Raw genomic sequence first — 14,788 nt, forward strand, 5'->3', positions numbered from 1 at the left:
ATGCTTATCATCATTCATCATGAGGGAAAACACAAATTAAAACCACAATGAGATTCCATTTCATACCCACTAAATGACTAAAATGAAAAAGACTGACCCTACCAAGTATTGGTGAGGACGTAGGAGAACTGAGTCTCTTGTGTGTTGCTGATGAAAATATAAAATGGTACAGCCACTCTGGAAACCGGTTTGGCAGTTTCTGATGAAGATAAACATACACTTACCATATCTTCCAGCAATTCCACTCTTAAGTATTTACCCAAGAGAGATAAAAATATATATCCACACATAGACTTGTATATGAACGTTCACAGAAGTTTTAGGCGTACTAGCAAAAACTGAAAACAACCAAACTTCCAGCAACAGGTGAATAGATAAACCAATTTGGAATATCTCCATACAATGGAATATTACTCAGCAAGAAAAAGAAAGAATGAACTATTGATACATGCTACAATATAAATGAGGCTCAAAAGAATTATTCTGAGTGAAAGAAGACATACCAAAATGAGTATATATTGGGCCAGCCTTTGTGGCTTAGTGGTTAAGTTCGGGGCTGTCTGCTTCAGTGGCCCCAGGTTTGGTTCCCAGACATGGACCTACACCACTTGTCTGTCAGTGGCCATGCTGTGGGAGCAGCTCACAAACAAAAAGAGGAAGATTGGCAGTGGATGTTACCTCAGGACGAATCTTCCTCAGAAAAGAATAAAAAAAGAGTATGAATTGTATAATTTCACTTATATGGAATGCAAATCAGCATTTTCCTGGAGCTGTTAGGAGAGATGGACTATATAAGAGGGCATGAGGGAAATTTTGGGGAGTGATGAAAATATTCTCTACCTTGTAAGGAGATCATGCCATTTGCACTAACATGGATGAGCTTAGAGGACATTTTGCTAAGTGAAATAAGCCAGACAGAGAAATTTTTAGAACTGCCCGATCTCACTTATATGTGGAATCTAAAACAATCAAACACACGGAAGCAGAGAGTAGAAGGTGGTTACCAGAGGTGGGGAGGTGGGGGAAATGGGGAGATGTTGATCAAAGGGGCCAAAGTTACAGTTATATAGGACGAGCAAGTCTAGAGAGCTAATGTAGGGTGTGTCCAACATGAGGATAATACTGTATTGAATACCAGAAATTTGCTGAGAGTAGATTTCAGGTGCTCTCATCACATAAAAAAGGTAACTGTGTGAGGAGAAAATAAGTTAATTAGCTTGACTGTGGTTATCGTTTCACTAGGTATACGTATATCAAATCATCATGTTGTATACCTTGAATATGTATGATTTTTATTAAAAAATAAAATAAAAAATATATAACTAAATAAAGAAAATATTCCCTATCTTGAAAGTGGTGGTTGTTATACAAGTGAATATATTTGTTAAGACTCATTAAAATGTACACTTAAAACAGATGCCTTTATTATGTATAATTTACACCTCAATAAAATTGATTTAAAAAGAATGGGAGAGCAGAACTCTAGACCTAACCCAACAAACACAACCAGAAATATCGCTAAGACTACTGCGTGGGTTGAGGAATTACCATGGGGGAGCAGTAACCAAAACTCACAGCAGGAAGACAAATCAGCTTGCAAAACCAGAAATTTTTGTGTTTCTTCAGGAAGAATTTTTTCCCAGGGGGAATTTCTCCATGGTAGTTTGCATACAGCTGCAACTGAAACAGCGGTCTGGTGGTGGAGACTGAAGGACAGACAGTGGGTAGGTAGTTCTACGTAAAATCACATCTATCACACTAAGAAGAAAACCAGGTTCCTTGTTAGTGGCTGATGACAATGGGGATTCAGGGGTTTCTGAACTCAGAAAACGTTGGCTAACATGCTTTTATAGGTCTGCATTGAGACATGAATATTCTAAGCTGAGGGATGCTATTGTGGGTCTGGAAGGCACAGGGCAGATGTTCTGATGTTGGCTTTATGGATACCCATAAAGAAATCCTCCAGTGTATTGAAAACAAACAGTCCTTCGCCTTCTATCAGATTCAAATTTCACCTTTATTCCTTTTGATAGGAATAAAAACATATACGTACAATGGCAAACACAAAACAAATTCCAGTGGAAATACTCCATATTTCAGGCTGAAGGACATGAACAGGGGCCACTGTGGGTCACCCTCATGACCCACTCAGAACAGAGGCTATTCATTTATTCCTTCAGTTCATTAATTCACTCATTTATTCAGCCAATATTCATCATGAAGTTTTTGCATGCAAAGTGTTGAAGAGAGAGAACATGGTTCTGACCTTGTGTCTCATAGTCCATTTGGTGACAGAAATGTGACAAATAATTACAATGCAATATGACCATTGAGGTGAGCATTCACAAAGCTGTGAGAACACAGACAAAGGAGTAACTAACACAGTCTAGGAATTAGGGAAGATTTTACACACACACACACATACACTCATATGCACACTGACACATGCACACACACACAGATACTTATCTGATAGAGATGCCAAGGGCTGGTTTGGTGAGAAATCGCTGACCTTCAACCTGCCCTTAAACAATCCATGGTGCATAGGTCATCCGTGGATTTCTCTAAATCCATCTAAGGCTGAAAATAACAGAAAAATTAGTAAAGGAGGGAAGTTGCTTAGAGTGTCTCCAGTTCTGGGATGAAGAGGATGGGCAATTTCCTTTGTCCTACTAAAGCATAAACCATCTTCTGGGTATGAAGAAAATAGCAATTTGGTGTAACTTATTTATTCATCTTATTTGTTCATGTGTGTGGATGTGCTTGTTGATTGTCATTATGCAATAACAGATACATTCTCCCCAAATCCACAAAGTGCTTGGGTTTGGTTACATCATTCTTGGTTTCTATTCTTTGTTCCTGCTTTCCTTTTTCCTTTGAGATAGTTTCAACCTACTTGTCCTCCTAGGCAAAAAGATCAGTAAGAAAAAATGTCATTTGCAAATTTTGTAATGGTGTTCTGAGAATGCAGGTTAATAATTGAGTACTCTGGGGCTGGCCATATATTGGGAGCATGGGGGACTTGCTCTGCCTGCCTTCTCCCACAGAGCCTCTCTTCCCAGATCCAGATGCCTGATATCTCTCCACATGTGTGTAGAGTGAAGATGAAAAATAATCATTTGCAAGGCTTTCTGCAGTTTGCTCTGTGGCAGAGTTTGCTAAACTGTGGTACTTATACCTCTGATGAAATCTGAGAAAAATGGGGTGGTCTGTGGATGGGTGTATTTTGTGAAAAAGTTATTCACTTAATGTGCATTATGAACAAATAGAGCTTACAAAACAAACCCATGAAAAAAGTCAGCAGCCTATAGCGGGTCAGAGTTTGAATTCTAGTTAGACTACCTGGTTCAAATCCTGCCTCTTCCACTTGTCAGCTGTAGGACCTTGGCAAGCAATTAAATGTCTCTGTGCCTCAGTTTCCTTATTTGTTAAATGGGCATGATAGTAATAGTACCTACCTTATAGAGTTCTTAAGATGATTAAAATAAGTTAAGGCATGGAAAACATTAAATGAGTTAAAACATATATGTTAAAAGTATGACACATAGTAAGCACCTAATAAAATTTGCTTTACTGCTTGTTGCTATTATTGTCTAAAATGTAGCTAATTGAAAAGAGAAGTGAGTTTGTTTAAATAAAAAAAATGTCAATAATAATACAATTGGTACTTAAACATTAAAGGATTGCTGAATATATCCCTTGGGGAAGACTAAGTGGCTTTAATGAACAGAACCCCACAATTTGTCGGCTTAAAGTACAAGAAGTGCGTTATTTTCTTGACACTGTAGGAGAGGTGTTTCTGGTTAGCAGGTGGCTTTGCTCCATGTGCTGTTTCAGGGCCCCAGGTTCCCTCAGTCTTGACGCTCTTCCTGTCCCTTGGGTCTCATCATACCTGCATGGTGAAAGCTGCGTTGCTGCCTTCTGGTTCCAGCACACAGAAAAGGCAAAAAGAAGAACACGAAAGAAACCCACAGCTGTCGTAAAGTCCCTGGCCCAGAAGTGGCCACATCACTTCAGCTCACATTCCCTTGGCTACAACTTAGTCACGTGTTCGCACCTAACTGCAAGGGAGACTGGGAAAAGGGGTGCAGCTGTGTCCCACGTCTTGATGGACAGCTAGCTGACTCGAATGTAAATAACCGAAATTATTGGAAATTATGGGAAATATTGCTCTTAGGGTTGGTGGCAGGATTCTTCTTAAGGTCAGGAATAAGGAGCAAGATGGCAGTTAAGGGATTTCCCGTGATAGGGAAGGGCCAATGAGTTTTAGGCCCACTGATAGTTAATAGTGAGTTTTACTTTTCTCTGTTCTCTGCTGGAATCCCATGATACACTCTGCTCTTACAGAAGATCTGTTACAGACAGCTGCCTTGAGTTGGAGGTGCTTGGGGCATGAAGGATGGGACTGTGATGGGCGGAATAATGCCTTCTCCAAAGACGCCATCACGCTAATCCCCAGAACCTATGAGTATATTAGTTTACACGGCAAAGGGACTTTTGCAGATGTGATTAAGATTAGAGACTTTGAGATGGGAAATTATCCTGGATTCTCCAGGTGGGCCCAATCTAATCGTATGAGTCCTCATAAACAGAATCTTTTCTGGCTGTGGTCAGAGAACCAAAGAGACAGCAGCATAAGAACTCAGCCCGACATTGTTGACTTTGAAGATGGAAGATGAAGATGGAAGGGGCCGTGAGCCAAGGAAGGCAGGCAGCCTCTAGAAGCTGGAAAAGGCGAGGAAGTGGATTCTCCCCAGAGCCCCCAGACGGGAATGCAAACTTGCCAACACCTTGATCCCAGCCCAGTGACATCCGGGTTGGACTTCTGATCTATAGAACTGTAAGATAAATTTGTGTTGTTTTAAACCTCTAAGTCGGTGGTAATTTTTCACGGTAGCAATGGAAAACCAATACAGGGACCTGTGTTCCCGGTTCAGAAGAAATGGTGAAGAGGGGCCATGGAGACACAGGAAAACATTGACTGGGAAATTGAGGGTTATGAGCGTGAAGTGACAACGACAGCCAGGTGAAGGTGAGTGATCCCAGGGAATCTTACCCAGAAGAACTTGGGGAGGGCATTGGCCCTCCTGCAGCAACTGCGATAGAGGACATTAAAGGAAAGGGTAACTCAGGAGTCTGGGGAACTTGAGGACAATCAGTCTACGTGTCCATGGCCATGAAGTAAGTTAAAGATGGCCAAGACAAAATCTCATAAACTTCTATTCATCCCAGACGTTCTCCCTGCACCTGGACACCTCTGGTAGCCTTGTTATTTTCCAAAGCACTAGCAGAGTATTTTGGGCTGTTCCATGTGAACTATCAAAACTTATACTATCTTGAATATTTTCTTCAGATGAGTTGTTGCATTCAGCAAAACAATCTAGAAAGCAATAGTTCCAACAGCCACCCCTGGAGGCTACATGAAGCCACCAGTTGAGCTCTCTTGAGCCCAACCCACAACCCATTATAGAGAGGTCATTCTTCCTTATTGACCAGCAAGTGTATAATAAGAAAGGCATCGTGGGGTATACAAATACACATTTAATATGGCTCTGGTGCATAGGGCATTGAGTATCAGGTTGTGGACAAAGGAAGATGTGTCTAAAACACCCAGAAGCAGAGTTCTAGTCCTTGACAAAGAATTTAACAAATGCCTCCAGCTTCCCCTCCTCTGACTCTGAGCACCCATATCTGCTCTTGTTAACTGCAGCAGGACTGGCCAAGCAGGATTGGAGCTGGCGTGGAAGCTGACTGGGGTCAGGGAGTGGGGCAGAAGCACTGCAGGGTGGAGAGCCTTCGTTGCTGTCCTCTCGTGGGGTTCGGGCCCCTGGCCAACCATTTTCTTTCCCAGCTGCCTTGCCCACTCAGGCCGGAGTCCTCCGGAGCAGTGTCAGCATCACGCAGCGTCTATGTGGCCAGTGGCAGGGAGAATCCAGTCTCTCAGCCTCTCCTCCACACATTCACCCCAAAGCTGAAGCCCGCACTGGGCCTACAAGGGCTTTTATTCATAGAACAATGGGTATGAACAGACAGTTAAAAGTCACTTTCTATTTTCCTCCTTTTCACTTTTCTCTTTCTTTTTTGTTTTCCCTAGAATCAATGACAGGCAACCTTTGGGTTGCTAGAAATGGTTATTAAATTAAGAACAGTTGCATACATAGATAAAATAGAAGCATGAGCATATGAAAGGCCAGAGTAAGGTTCATCTACATTTCAGAAGAATGGTTCCAGGCCCAGGGATTCCTGTGCAGTTGTCCTTGGGAGGAGTGTGGGGTCCCTGAGTAAAAATGAGAAGAGGTCCAGGGGCAGGGAGGAGGGCCTGGCAGTCCCCGGAGCAGTTAGTTGCACTGGACCCTCTGAAGAGCTCTGACTCTGAACAGGCCCAGCCTCTGGGTTCCCTAGGGTTAGGCCACACTGTTTCTCCTAACTGCAACTGAATAATTGGGGTGTTACGATAAATTTGCCACTTGCCTCTCCTCCTAGACAATAAACCCCAAGAGGACAGGGAACATGTACCCACAAGGCCCTGCACACCATGGCACACAGCAAGCACTCAATAAATGTTCAGTGAATGAATAAGTCAATGAACTTTGTAGATTTGTAGATGTATTTGTGGATAATTTGTTGATAAAAAGCTGTGTATGTTCGGGGCTCTCTGATAGCGCTCCACGGAGGACCGGGATTCTGAGCTGGGCCTTAAAGGAGTCTTTGAGTTTAGAAGGAATCCACCTTCTAGTAGAAAGGAAGCATTGCAGTGAAAATGCAACCCTAGGGCTGCCATGCAGGTTGGGCAGTGGGCAACTATGGCTTTTTCGTGTTGGGCCCTATTAGGAAAGATGTGAAACGCATATTTGCTACATGTACAGTTATTTAGAAATTCTGTACCTGTGTGACTGTCACTGTGTATATTACACATCAGTAAATTTGGGATAACAGTAGGGAGAAGTTCTAGCATTTTCTTCCTGCGCCCCAGTGGGTTGTCCTAAGCACCCACTTTAGAAGCCACTGTTGCTGGCTGATGAGATCGTGGTCAGAGGAGCAGGCCCTAGGGTTGGGGGTGGCCTACGTCTCTCAGACAGGTGGATCTGATTTTGATGCGTGATTCCACCAACTACAGAGCCTTTCTCATTTCTAATGATTTTAACAACAGCAATAATAACAACTATTTATTCAGTGTGGGGAAGCCAAAATACAAACAGTGCCAGGTTGTGACAATAGAACTCTGACCCGCAGCCTGCAGCAGCCAGCCCGGGAAGCCCAACCACAGTTTATGCAGCAATTGGCTCAAAATGGTCAGGACTTGGTCAGTAACTGCCAGCTTCCCTAATCTTTGTCCCCGCCTACAACTTAGGACCAAACAAAGAAAGCCAAATGTGCTCCCTTACCCAACCACCTAGGATGCCCCACTTCTAGTTATCCTGCCTCCAGCTTCCCTGGGCCAGCAGCCTCCAATCAGCGATCAGCGTGTATCTGAAGCTTCCTCTTTTTCCATTATAAAGCTCTCCCTCTCCTCTCTACCTTTGAGTTTCTGCCAAATACAAGTGATGGTGGCTGACTCCTCTGCAATAGCAAACTCTGAATGAACAGCCTTTGCTTGTCCTCAGCTGGCTGGTCTTTATTTCCACAGAGCACTGTGCTAAGTGATTTACATGCTAGCTTATCTATCTTTGCAACTTCCTGAGGTAGTATTATGGATATTATCCCTGTTTTACAGCTGGGGAAACAGATGATGCCCAGAGAAGTCAGGTAAGTTGCTTGGAGTCACACAGCTACTAAGTGGTGAGGCTGCTGTGTGTGCGTTGCTGGCACACAGCACAGGCTCTCAGCGCGGCTTGGTCTCTCCCCATTTACTTATCCTCCCTCTTAGCCTTCCCCCAGCTACAGTGTGCATTCTTGAATGGGGAGGTACATTCATGTTTTGTAAAAACCCTCCAGTATCTGTTGCAATGCTCAGGGGTTTGTGAGAACGAACGCTCCGCCTCTGTGCTTCTTGTGAGAGTAAGTGGGTTGGTGAAACTCTGTAGAGGGGCGATGCCTGGTTTCCTTGGTGAACTTCCCAGTATTTTTAACTCCTGTGACAGACCAGGGTGAGGTGGGAGAACGTCTTGGCAAGTGCAGGTGACAGAGTTAAGTCCGAGCTGCATATCACATGAGCCACAGTGGGTGAGTGAAAACGCATTTGGAATCAAAATCTTTGGTGACCTAGGGACAGAAATACATCAGTCTCCTTCCTTTCAGTTTGCTGAATGAACAAACATACCAAGAAACTTCTTTTAAAAAATCTTTGTAGTTTAACTGAGTTCTATGATTGGGAAAGATTTCTGGAGCCCTCCAGGATAAATTTCTTAAAGTCAAGAACTCATTTGCTTCTGGGTAACAGAGGTGGGAGAGGACCCAGATCTCCTGGTGAGCAGGCCGCACAGCCACTGAGGTGGAGTTTGTTGGTTGTACTGTCTGGACTGGGGAAAATGGTGTAGACAGATGGCAGTCATTGACTGAGGAACGTTGCCCACCCCTTTGGGAGCCTCTGGGTACATGGCAATTGATGATTCTGTAAACAGGCCCTTTAATCTTTGTGTATATAGTTTAAGTGGCTGGATGTGCTCCTTCTGGGCTGAGAATTTACTCACAGGCAGGCAGAACCTATTCCACTGAGTTCCTTCAGATCAGTTTAGCCTTCCTTCATACAAGCATGCTGGCCTTAGTCCAGAGTTTTCTTTCTTCTATGGAGCTCTACATACAACCACTAACTTTGTGTGCCTGAGCACCATAGATTTCATAAGCACTTCTGGGGAGAGGAGTTGACTGGGGACATGGAACAGTGTTTTTGAGCAGAATTGAAGCTCTATGTCAAGTTAGATGCCACCAGTTGGTAATGTCCCCAAGCTTTGGGGTGATGTGGTTTTCCCCAAGTGCATTCTCTTGCCTAGGTGCCTGGGCAAGAAAGAAGATGGCAAGATTGATTCAGAGATGGGGATTGTCGGGCTAAGGGCATGTATATGAGTATGTATAGGAGAATACGTATATGAGTGTGTGTAAATTGTAGATGCTACCGGGAATGTGTTTGAAATAAATGAGCAACCAGAAAGGGTAGAGAAAGAATTTAAGAGGACATGGAAAGGGTTAGATATGAGGGAAGGACAAAGGGATTGCTGGCTGGCGGCTGCTGGTAGCTGGAGAATGTGTTTGGTTGGAGTCAAGAGTGGGAGAGGTAAAAGGCTAGGGAGCAGTGGTCACAGGGTGTGGTATCAGGCAGGACTGCAAGAGTGGAGCACTTCTGAGTGATGGCAGGGTTCAGGATGTGACCATGACAGTGGGTCACTCATTGAGTCTAGAGTGTCAAATGTCATATAGGAACGTTGGAGATGTCCAGGATGTATGCAGAAGCAGAGGGGAGAGGCTTGTAAAATGCACAATAAGATCAGTTAATTTGGCCAAGGGATCTCTCTGGCTTTAGAGGGAGAAAAGAAATCTCTCTAAAGTTAAATCTTGCCTGGAAACTTCTCCATGACTTTGAGGCCATCACCTCTACTTTGCATCCTGTCTTCACTCCCAAATATGCACATGTTTGGGAACCAGACCCACCTGGGTTTAGAGCCACTTACTACTGGGGGACCCTAGCCCAATGCCTCAGCCTCGGTCTTGCACCTGACCGCACATGCAGAAATTATTTTTGTAGAAGCTTCCATCGATTGCGTTAGCTTCCATCTGTGGCATGGTTAGAATAACACCTAACTCAACTGGGTATTCAGTGACATAATGTGGGGACTGTGTCTGGCCCAGTACCCGTCATATCATAACTGCTCAGTAACTCAGGTTTCCTTCTACTCATCTCCTTTGGTGTCCAACATGTGTAGTTAAAAACTGTCCCTTGTGGCTTTTGATGTGTTTTTTTCGTTTAACTGCTTTGTATTCACTTTCTTGTACATTACACAAGACAAAAACCATAAAGATGATATTGAACCCAAGGAGAGAGTTCCAAGGGATGAAATGAAAAGACTGTTTTTTTTTTTAATGCACTTTTCTATGTTAAAAATCAATATTTAAAATAAAGAAGCAACATAAAACAAACAAAACCCAAGAAAGTTAATAAGATTGAAATGACGAGGCGGAAACTACCAGATTCATTGGGCTTCACTGCCCCATCTTTATTAGTTGGCAGCCTAGTTTCTTTTTTAGGCCCATGGAATTAAATGGATCAACAACCGGCTTTGAATTGCAGCATTTCAAGTTCCCAGCTTCGGGAAGGGGAAGAGATAGTGGAAATCCAGTAGCCAAAATATGCTGCTTATAATAAAATGCGTACAGATGTACGGGTGGACCCAGAAAGTATGACTTGCACAGTTAGAATTTTCACACGGAGAGAACCCACCCAGCCCACTAACTCCCGGCCTGGCTCCCAAAGTAACAGAATCCAAGTCTCCAGGCCAGATTTTCCCTCTAGCCATTCCTGGCCACGCAAAGCGGAGCTGCGAACACACAGAAAGGGATGTCTTCATCGCCAACCAGGACGGAACGAACCCGCCCGCTCCGGGAGTGCTGAGAACCAAAGGGTCTCTCCGACGCGAGCAGCAACCAACATGACTTGACTGCCCCCATCCCTCGCGGTCCCTACTCTCCCGGCGCCTCCACCCTTTCCGGGTGCGCGCGCACGACCAGCGAGCCGGGGAGCTGTGCGCCCGGCAGCCTGCGGGCGGCGGCGGCCGACAGGCTCGCGCGGAGACGGGTGGCTAGGGGCGGCGGCGGAGGAGCTGGCGCAGCAACCGGTCCCCTCGGGCCGCGCCCCGCCCTCTGCCGCCACCTGCGCGTCCCCTCTGGGCTCTCCAGCCCCGGGGCTCTGTGGGCTCTCGGTGCCGCAGCGGCGTTATCACTGCGTCTGCTAATTAGGAGACTCGGCGTTTGGCTCCTTGGGGCGCGGGACGAGCCGCGCTGCCTGTTCTGGAGAGCCGAGGGTGCGCCGGCGCGCGCGCTCCCCGCGACGTTTTTGGAGGCGGGTAGAGAAGTGCTGTGACTTTTCAGATCCGACTCCTCCTTCCGGCCAGCCTCCCGACGCGCCAGCTCTGAGAGAGGCCAGTGTGACCCGCAGGCCCTGAAGGCTCATTGCGTGGGGTTGGGACTTGGAACGTGTACGGGAGCCCACGACACCGTGCGCGCTGGTGAGTTTGGCGCGCGGTGGGGTGTCCCCCTGCGCGAGGGGCGGAGAGGACGTCGCGCTCTGCCCCTTCGCTCGCCCCTTAGTGCTGCCCCCAGTTTGAGAGTGACACTTGAGTGTGACTGCGGAGCCGCGAGGATGCGGGCGCCGGGCGCGGGCTTTCCCTTTGCCCAGAGTGATGGAGCGAGTTGGTGAGGGGAACAAAGGCTCACGCCCCGGGGAACAGGTCCTTGGCTGAAGACCACGGCCCGCGACGGCTTCCTGCGGACTAGGGTGGTGGCTGTGCGGCCCGAGACGCCGCGCGCGGGCGGCGAACCCTGAGTCCGGCACCTGCGCGCCGCTCTCGCCGCGGCGCCGGGGCAGCCCCGCCTGCCGGCCGGTGGGCCCCAGAGGTCCGCTGCGCCCGCAGCCCCGCTCCCGGCGGCCCGAGGTCCAGCGGCGGAACACTTGCTGGTGCAGAGGAGAGACCTCCCTGGCCCCGGGCCCTTCGTCAAGAAGCCGAGGCGCCTGGAAGGGGCCGCGCACCGTGGACTGAGCAGGCATCTCCGGGAGCACTTCTACAGACCGAAGACTTCCATGCGAGGGATTTTGCTCTCCCCTTAACCACTTCGTCCCTCCATCCATTTCCGCTGCCCGAGCATCCGCGCTGTGGGACCAGGAGCGGCTGGGATCCTCTCCGGCCGTCCGGAGTGTGAGGCTTGCACGGCCCTCGGCTGCCCCGCGCCTCGCCGGAGCCCGAGGGGGCGCGGGTCCGGGGCGAGGGCCGGCCGGACGTGTTTGATGGCTTCACTGAGAAGAGTCAAAGTGCTGCTGGTGTTGAACTTGATCGCAGTGGCCGGCTTCGTGCTCTTCCTGGCCAAGTGCCGGCCCATCGCGGTGCGCAGCGGAGAAGCCTTCCACGAGATTCGGCCGCGCGCCGAGGCGGCCAACCTCAGTGCGCACAGCGCCAGCCCCATCCAGGATGCGGTCCTGAAGCGCCTTTCGCTGCTCGAGGACATCGTCTACCGGCAACTGAATGGTAAGGACGCGCGCCAGTGCCCCTGGGGCTCGGCGAGGGCGGGCTGGGCACCGGGTAAGCTCCGGCAGCTCTGCGCACCTTGCCGGGGAGCCGGCACTTCCCTGCTCCCGCGCGCTTGCTCTTACTCTCCCTGCCCCGTCTTGGCCAGAAGGCCAGGGCTGCTGGAAAGAACTACCTGCTTCTTTTCTGTGCCCCAGCTGTAAGTTTGCTTTTATCATGGAAGCACGTCAGTACAGCTGGCTCTCCGTCCCCGCGTGCAGGGTTCATTACCTGGAGGTTCCAGCCCAAGTGCAGAAACTAGTCGCGCCGCCGAATGGTACTGGTGGCACAGGCCGACTTAGAGGAAATAGCTCTTACAGCTTAGCGTTTGGTGGGTCGGACAGGGAGGGACAGTGGCGGGCTTAAAGGGCTGCAAAGTCAAGGCCTCAGGTCTGGAGCTAATGCGCTTCGGTAGTAAGTTGGATGAATATGTCATCTCTCTCTGAGGCGGGTTGCACAGCTAATAATGACTCCTCTCTTCCTGCCGTCTTGGTGGAGGCTGCTATTAAAAACACACCGGATTTCTCCCTGAGAGCTGCCTAAGGGCAATTGTTAAAGTTCGTGGTGGGCTGGAGAAGCAGATTGTTACAGAGTGTAGCAAAGCGAGGTGTGCCAAGCCATGACAGTTGCTAGAATCTATCCCTTCTAAAATGTTCTTCTCAGTCTTTCAGGAGAAGAGACTTTTAATATGCCCTGATCACATCTGGTCCAGGGACTGACAGGTCATTGGACGCTTGCTGTCCCCAAGGTCAGAGTGAGTATTGCCTACTTGAGTCCAGGCAGCTCTCCAGGGTCCATATGGCTGGTGTCCAAGGCAGATCCAAGGCTGTTGCCTCCTTCCTGAGCTTCTAACTCCTGTTCTCATGGTAGTTCCAGAACTACAGATAATCATAAAATAATGGTAAAAAGAACTGGTGGAATTCTTGCTGTGTGCCAGACATTGTGCAAAGATGGCATAAGCGCATTATCTCCTTGAGTGTTCACATCAGTCCAGGGAGTTCCATTCCATCCCCGGATCAGAGATGAGAAAAGGAGGCTTGGAGAGGTTAACAGAGTTGCCCAGGGTCCTGCTACTAGTTAATGGCAGAATCTGGAGTCAGAACCTCATGTCTGGGTGACCTGTGTACTTGACCTCTTATATCTACTGTCTCCTCCTAATTATAAGGAGCATTGTTTGATGACAAGAGAAATATGTGGAGCTGCAAATACAGACCTATACCTGTGTCTGGTTCTACATTAGACCCAACTCTGCTGTCTTCCCTGCAGTTAAGTGAGAGACTGGCCCGGTGGCAGGGAGCCGGATGGCACCAGACTGTTCTGTTCCTGCTGTCCACTGATCCCTTCTGGGTGGGATGTGGTCAGATCTCTGAGTACCCTCTGAAAGGGCCCCTTGGTCTTCTTGATGTCATTCAACAAGTATCCAGGGGATGTCTTGAACTTGTACCTGTAGTGGGAACCTGCAGGCCCACTGACTCCTCGCATACAGTGTGGCCTGGCTTTGGGTGTAGCCTGTGAGGTCATGAGGAAGCTCTTCTCCCGAGTGTCAAGAAACCAAGGCACAGAATGAAACAAAAGCCCACAGTTGGTTTCTAGAGGAATTAGAAGCTTATGGGGTGGGCCTTATTCTCCACAGATACCTGCTGTAGATATACCCATAGGACTGAAAAGAGAGAGTACAAGATAGTCTGGGTTCCCTCACTGTGCTCCGGGACACAAGTCATTTTAGTAATAATTTCACTTGGGAAACTAAATACCATTTAGCCATGACCCCCAATGCCCCAAATAGGAATAATAAAATTCTAAATGGTATTTACTAAGTGCCACACACACGCAGGGACTGGTATAGTTTTTACGGCCGCCCTCGGAGATAGGTGCTGATGCTTCCCCCGAAGTCACTTGCTCCCAGTCCCTCACCTAGGGGGTGGGAGAGCTGGGACTGAACCTGGACAGTCTGCTTCCAGAATTGAGGCTCCTAGCTGCTGCATCAGCCTGTTTCACTCTTTGGCGTGCATCAGAGTCACATGGAGGGCCTGTCAAGACACAGATCTCGAGGCCCCACCCCCAGAGTCTCGGATTCAGTAGATCTGGGGTGGGGGCCCAGGACTGCATCTCTGACAAGCTTGTGGCCTGGACTGTGGCCCACTGCCCTCTACTCTACTGCCTACGCCAGGTGGTTGGGACTTCTGAGAAGTCAAGAGCTTGCTTCAGAAGGGCTGGGGGTCTGGCTTCTTTCTGTGCTTGCTCTTCTGCCAGGTGAGCAGTTCCCTGGGGGCGTGGGGGTGGCCAGCACTCAGGACTGGTTGGGTTGGACGCTGTGGGGTGGGAAGGCTGTTTCCTTGACTTGCAGCCTCTGAGGAGGAGCTGGAGGAAGGCTGGGTTGAGACCTTGTCCAGGGTTAGCCAGGAATTCAGTCTGCACCTAGGCAGGTGTTATCCTCCTGGCTGCTGAGTGTGATTTGTAGTGACGTTAAGCCTGGAGGAAGAGGGCAGGGAAAGTCGAAATGGAGAGGACCCTTCCCCTCCCCACCCCACCCTGAGTGCTTGTCTTTGCCTGTGCTTGTTTTGGGAGATGCGTGTCCC

At 48.2% G+C, this 14,788-nt stretch overlaps 1 protein-coding gene across 1 annotated transcript in view; it reads left to right on the forward strand.

Moving 5' to 3' along the window:
- The first annotated feature begins 10,442 nt into the window (after window positions 1-10,442).
- GALNT17 (polypeptide N-acetylgalactosaminyltransferase 17) overlaps window positions 10,443-14,788 on the forward strand; it is a 456,488-nt gene continuing 452,142 nt past the window's right edge. The window contains exon 1 of the mRNA XM_023655509.2: window positions 10,443-12,170. Coding sequence (XP_023511277.1) covers window positions 11,933-12,170 — 238 coding nt within the window. The 5' untranslated portion in view covers window positions 10,443-11,932. The remainder of the gene's footprint in view (window positions 12,171-14,788) is intronic.

Source organism: Equus caballus, chromosome 13, assembly GCF_041296265.1.
Source record: "Equus caballus isolate H_3958 breed thoroughbred chromosome 13, TB-T2T, whole genome shotgun sequence".
Classification (NCBI taxonomy): Eukaryota; Metazoa; Chordata; class Mammalia; order Perissodactyla; family Equidae; genus Equus; species Equus caballus.